This window comes from Limulus polyphemus, unplaced genomic scaffold, assembly GCF_000517525.1.
Source record: "Limulus polyphemus unplaced genomic scaffold, Limulus_polyphemus-2.1.2 Scaffold3148, whole genome shotgun sequence".
NCBI lineage: Eukaryota > Metazoa > Arthropoda > Merostomata > Xiphosura > Limulidae > Limulus > Limulus polyphemus.
The window spans coordinates 35540-42652 of NW_013668758.1; the positions used below are offsets into that span (position 1 = coordinate 35540).

A 7113-nucleotide genomic window follows, 5' to 3' on the forward strand; every position below is an offset into this window, starting at 1 on the left:
ATCTTCTCTTTTTTTTTTTTTGGGGTAGCTGTTTGGGTTGGTGGGAGATCGAGCTTAGTGTAGTGCGTTTGCAACATAAATTTTGCGAAATACGTTGAAATATTGGAGGAAGGACTCTTGCCACTTTATTCCTCGGGTTTCATGGACAAAAACACAACGTTGTTCCAGGAAGATGGAGTACCGTTTCACAATGCTAGAAACACCCAAAAGTGACAGGAAGAAAATGGTATCCAAAAGTTGCCCTGGCCGAGCCAATCTCCTGACATGAACCTCATCGAAAACCTCTGGGCCATACTCGACCGGCAAGTCAAGAAACAACCAAAAAACCAACTTCGAAGAGCGATCTACTCCAAGTTTTGAAGCAAGAGTGGGCGAAAATCCCATAATCTAAAATTGACAAGATGATTCTCACGATGCCCCAAAGAATCAATGAACTCCACGAAGTGAGAGGAAGATCTACTAGATATTAATTAAATTATAAATATATCAATTCATGTGAATAAGACTGAAAAATTTCATTTTTTCTGAAAAGGTGGTGTCTATTTACTTGTGATCACACTGTATATATTAAACGTTAGGCCTATCACCAACTATATTCTCTTTGCTTTATCTGTCTGATACTGCCTGTCTGCTGCTTCCAGCTCGTCTCACACTATTTATATCTTTATTACATAGTTGTCTGGCCAATTTCTATATTATCTTTGCTTTATTTGTCTGATACTGCCTGTCTGCTGATTCCAGCTTGTCTCACACTATTTATATCTTTATTACATAGTCGTCTGGCCAATTTCTATATTCTTGACACCAATTAGTTATTAACAAAACCTAAACAATAATAAAACATTCACTCACAAAACTAAATTAATCAATACTATCTGAACGAAACAGTCTTTTATATCATGACAACCTCCTTATGAGACTTGTCACTTGTGTGTGGCTCCTCTTTTAAAGCAAGATGTCTTTTGTGGGTCTTCCTGACTCACTAGAATCCAGTATCAGGTCTGCCCATTTACACCTCCTGGCTTTTGTGTTTAGCCACTGTGTGGGAGTCCTTCACCACAGGCCCTTGGGTTTTGTGGGTTCTCTCCAAAGGGGTCATTCTTTGTTTCTCTTCCCCTCCTCTTCTGTACCCTCATCCCATATTCTTTCCCTCTTTTCGGGATCCCATTTCCAGCTAACTTCTGTCTGAGGCAGTTCTAGACCTTCACAAGAGTGTTGTGGTCCGAACAGAAGAACCTGGAACTGGTAGATGCAATCCCGATGAACAAAACAAAGAAAATACCAGGATGCTAGATTTATGAGAATGTGGAGGTAAGTATCCATGATATTCACCTTCTTCATCCACAGAATAGGAGTGAAAACCCACTGAAGAGATAGGTATGACTCCATGGTGAATCAAGGAAGGTCTAGGAAGCAGTTCAGGGAAGAAAGGTCAAGGATAGAGTGCCAATCCCCAGTCTTCTTAGGGACAACAAACAAATGGGTATATAAACTTGACTGAGAAGGATCTACCCATTCCAAAAAGGACTTCTCCACCATGACCAGCCAATTGACCCATACAGCTTCTCGAAGAAGAAACTGAGTGTGAAGGTAAGAGGTGCATGTGAAGGAGCTAGAAGCAGCCAATCATCCATTAATGGTGGAAACAAAGACCCCTGTAATGGAGAAGGTGGGCAAAGGCCTTGACCACCAGAAAAAATATAGGGAGCCCAAGCCACAAGCCCCTCCCACTCAATACCTTGTTCATCTTGGAATATTTTTCAATTCCAATCTCAGCCAGGCCCATCCTTCACCTGTGTTCTATGGAGCTTCTGGTTTGGACCATTTCCTCCTCTCCTCTACCTGCATGAAAGGTTATATCTGTTTGGGGGACATGGGCTTCTTTGGAGGCTCTCATTCCCCTCACTATAGCCCACATACAACCTCTTCAGTGGGCTTTACAACATCAGTGGAACCTCGTTTGGGATCCTTTGGACACTCCTATCCATTTCCCTCCTTCTCTTCATGTAGACTTCACCTGGTGGTTGAACACAGACAATGCCACAGTGGGTGATCCTCTTCCTCCTCCTCATCCAGAGGTGCACCTCTTCACGGATGCTTATCTTTTGGGTTGGGGTGCATACCTGCACATGCAGGAAGAAGGTTTTAGGAAATTTGTCTGTAGTGGAGTCATCTCTGTATATCATTCTTATAGAACTGATTGCTGTTTTTCGGGCTTTGGTTAATTTTCTTCCATCTCTCTGGACCCAGTCGGTTATGATCCAGTTTGAAAACTCCATAGTTTTCTCATACATCACTCAGCAAGGGGGCACTTGGTAGAGGTTTTCACATGTTGGACTTCCTATTTTGGGCCTACAGTCATATACCAGGTGCCTTGAATCTGGTTGCAGATTATTTATTGCACTTTGACAAGGTTCTCCCCACAGAGTATACTCTTGACTCACAGGTGTTCAGTTGGCTGTGTTTACAGTGGGATACTCGGGAACTGGATGCATTTGTCACCCAACTAAATTCCAAGCTTCCCAGGTTTTGTTCTCCTATTCCTCATCCTTTGGCTGTAGCTGTTATTCCTCTCAATCTGGATTGGGGAGCCATAACCTTTATGCATATACTCCCATCCATCTTCTTCCTCGTGTCTTTGCAATAATACAAGTGTTGAGTTATCTTGGTGGCGGCACTTTGGCTGGCATAGCCGTAGTTCCACTTCTGCGCCTATTCCGACTGGCAACTCCTCTTCCTCTACCCTTGTTACCCACCCTCCTCAGACAACTTCAGTCGGGCACACTACATCTTCTCATGCAGTTTTCATCTGGTATCTTGCCAGATGGGCCAGACTATCTGAACAGGTTGTTTTCCTAATTTACCATTCTGTATGCCCTTCCTTCATGTCAGTTTACCAATGTAAGTGTAATGTCTACCTTCTCATCAAGGTTTTCCTTTGTCCTATCCTACTCTTCCCCACTTTTTTACCTGGATTTTTGACAAGGGGCTGTCAGTATCCACTGTTGCTGGTTATCATGTGGCATTGTCTGCTACTTTCCATTTCACAAGACTTTGATGTGTCTTCACTTCTGTGGTCCTCACACTTTTATTTAGTTCCTTCTGCCACCATGTCCTACCATTTTCCCTGATTGTAAACTCAGTGTTGTCTTCCATGCCTTCACACTTCTTCCCTCTGATCCCATCTTCCTGTTCCTTATATCCTCTCTCCTTAAAGACCTTTTTCCTCCTCCTCACAGGTCCTATGCCATCCTCTATCCAGATTGATCTTTCCTGCCCAAAACTTCAGCCACATATGAGGGTGAATTTGCCTACACTTGCATTTTCCTCCTTCCATTTCTCACCTCTATCCTCATTCCAATCCAAATCACCTCTTATGTCCTGTTCAGACACTCTGTTTTTATGTGTCTCCATTCCTTGGTTCTTGTTTGTTTATTCATTGGAACCATTCCCTTTCCCATGATATTTCTCCTATTACCCTTACAGATTGGATTTACCAGGCTGATTCTTCCCTTTCTTCTGATAATTGTTGTTATTTCTAACTCTCCTCCCATCATATCCATCACCTTATTGTGTCTCTGGCTGACTGATTTCATTCTCCTTTAGAGGATATAGCTTGCACCAGCATGCGAGCTACTCCTTATACAATCATCTCACATTATCTTCATCATCTGGCCATTTCATGCTCTATGGGTTACTGTCTACTTCCCATTGCCATCTTGAGCTCCATGGTTTCTATATGAGTGGGTATGTGGTCTCTTTTATATTATTTTTTTTACAGGGGCTTATCTTGCATATACAGATCCCTTTCAGTGGTGAGTATTTCCTGACCAGGTATACTTATTTTTAAACTGGCACTGTAGATAGTGTATAAACACACCTCCTGCTGTGGACCTGATTTTCTGTTTCAGATACTGCCTGGTTATGGACTTAATGATTTCTTCCAAATTGCAGTTCACCCCACTAGCTGGGCACCCTCCTTCCTACTATTGCTCGATTTGCAGTTCCTGGGGACACAGGTGTTGGTTGGAGCTGGAACCAGCCACATAAATCCTCACGTGAGTGATCCAGGTCCCCTTCTACAGCAGACTGGACAATTCATACCCAATGCTGCCTGGTTCTGGACTAGAGTTAAACTGCCACATTGCTGTCTGTCTTCCTACCATTGTCTGGATGTAAGTTCCTGGTAGTGCTGATGCTGGTTATGTTTAACATGCACACATGATGGTGCAGGTCCTTGGAATGGAAGATCTTCCATTCCAGTTCCTGTGTCCAAGGTGAACAGTAGAGGACCCTCTTCCTACCATTGTCTGGATGTCAGTTCCTGGGAGTGCTGGTGTTAGTTGTATTCAACATACACACACATGATGGTGCAGGTCCTTGGAATGGAAGATCTTCTTCCCTTCCAGTTCCTGTGTCCAAGGTGAACAGTAGAGGACCCTCTTCCTACCATGGGCCAGATATTTCTATCATAGCACTGTTGGTTTTGAGCAAGGTTGAACTCCCCCTTACGGTCTGCTGTGCCCTAACCACTCTATGCTAGAGATCCCTACATTTAATATATAGGGTTCTTCCTGTGATTCCATCCTTATTGCAACACATCATTTTCATGGGAGAAGAGTATACCTGGCTCAGAAATGGTAATGTATCCCATGGGTGTGTCCTATATACTCATTATTCTCACATCCTATAGGCTGCCTTTGGGTGCTTTCTGAAGGAGGGTCATCTAGGTAATGTGACATCATTCCCTCCACCAGGTCAATGTGGGATTCTATCGTATCAGAAGTTAACATTTTCCAACACTGAAAATGTATTTCTGATAGGTTCTTACCTTCTCTAACACTTCCCACTGTTCCTCCCCACTTCGATGTCTTTTCTTTTTATGTTGCTCAATCTCGAAGTGAAGTTGAGTTAAGCTGCATAGAGGGAGTCAGCCGTGCTAGATGTTGTGTTGCACTTCTCTTGGTGGAGGGTTGTTGAATGCTATCGCACAGCTGTGTCTTGTTAAAACATGTGAGGGTAGGTGAAAGTATCAAGGCTAGTTGTGAGTGTCAATTTGTGCATATAGAGAAGTCGAGAAAAGCTATTATGTGAGAAGAGGTAAGAACCTAAAGGAAATACATTTTCAACATAGGAAAATGTTAACTTTGATAGCTACACGCACTTAAAAACAAGGTCCGGCATGGCCAAGTGGTTAGGGCACTTGCCTCGCAATCTGAGGGTCGCGGGTTCGAATCCCCGTCATACCGAAACATGTTCACCCGGTGTCTGAACTAGGATGTCAGTCCCACTCTCGGATACTCACCTTCAACAGAATTTGGAGGCGTGAGAAACATCATACGAAACTACTAATTAGAAACAAAATATATTGATTGTGGTCTATAGAGTTAAGGTTGTGTTGATATTTATTTATTTTGAGAGTTTGCAAATGCAGATAGCTTTTTGTGATTTTAACTGGAAAAATTTCACTGTATTCAGGTAGTATTTTAGCTTTGAGTGTGTATTTAAATGTACTGCATACAGATTAGCACAAATGATGTGTTTTTTGGGGAATAAATTCTTTGTGCAACTAGAAATTGAAAAGGAGCAATTTTTCTTTTTTTAGCTAATTATAACATTACTTGTTTTATTTTACCACAGTTACTGGCCAGTCATTGATGATGCTCTTAGGAAAGCTGCAGTAGAACGGAGAGTCCATGTGCGTCTTTTAGCCAGTTGGTGGAACCACACACGTCCTTCCATGTTATACTTCATTCAATCTCTAGCTGCCCTCAACAGTAACGACTTCCAAATTGAAGTGGTAAGCCTCAAGTTTAACAATGGATTTTTATGTAACAATTGGTTTTAGCCAGTTGGTTGAACCACACGCGTCCTTCCATGTTATACTTCATTCAATCTCTAGCTGCCGTCAACAGTAACAACTTCCATATTGAAGTGGTTAGCCTTTTTTTTATCTAACAATTAGGGTAGTAACAGCATTTTACCACCATATTTATTTTGGACAATGTTTACATTTGTGGAAATGATGTATGTGAAATGTGTTTGGTAGCCAGTTTTACTTTTTTTTATTTTCAGGGACAGCTGGTTTATTTCTTTATTGTTTCACATTTATACTTATAAGTACTGGTTAAATACTAGATATCTAATGACTTCTTAAAAATTGCAACAAAAACTAGATTTTCTTGTGTTTATTATTTTTTTTTGTTTTTGTTTAATTGGATTCCATGCTCACTAAATTTTCATTTTATAACCTATTATTTTATAAATTTTTATTTTTGTTTCTGTACTGTAAATTTTAGGTTCTGTAAGAATTAAGATGAGTAATTTTGTAAAAAATTGCATGTAATTTGAAAAGGAAAAATTTAAATTTCATTATATATAAATTTTTAAAGATGTATCAAAATTTAGGAACGTTGCTTGTTTCTTTTAAAGAGACTCTTTTTGATAATGATACAAAAACATCTTTCATAAAATAGACTTAAAAAGAATAGCATATCACTGTTTGCCCTTTTGTTAAACAAAATAAAACATCACAATTAATGCTAAATACATTTTGTTTAAAAATGTTTTCCTTAACTTTTGATAGTAAAAAAACCACCTGGACGAAAATGGATAGTTAGTGATATTAAAAATAAATAAATCCCTAGAACATTTGATTGGTCTACCTGTTAAACCTCTCAGTATTTTAAAATGTATATATTTTTTAAATGTTAAATTTAAAAAACCATCACTTTATTTAAAAGATCTTCAAAAACTTGTGTATAAACTATAATTTAATCATTTAATACTTAAAAATTAACCATTCGTTGAAAAAGACTGTTTCATGATGTTGAAGAAAAAGATTCAGTTGAAGTAATTTATTATAATATGCATATAATTATGTATTGTATAAATTTGATTGGCAGTCTGTGTTTATATTTCAGTATTTTGTCCATAACAATTTAGATATATACTAGACCACCCATGACCCATTGGGTCACCCACTACTCAGAGGTTATGAAGAATTCAATCTAATTTCAATATTGCACTGAAATGAAGGTTTATTTTGAGATAATTTAATTAAGAATTTCAGTCCCTTCGTGTTATTCATAATTCAAGAAAGATACCTGAATG

General features: G+C 39.4%; 1 protein-coding gene across 7 annotated transcripts in view; it reads left to right on the forward strand.

The window, feature by feature from the left end:
• Nucleotides 1-7113, forward strand: part of LOC106468753 (phospholipase D3-like) — a 44985-nt gene that overhangs the window by 34506 nt on the left and 3366 nt on the right. For all 7 annotated transcript variants that reach the window (XM_013929197.2, XM_022397114.1, XM_022397113.1 and 4 more), the window contains exon 8: nt 5641-5800. In XM_013929197.2, the coding sequence (XP_013784651.1) occupies nt 5641-5800 (160 nt within the window). The remainder of the gene's footprint in view (nt 1-5640; nt 5801-7113) is intronic.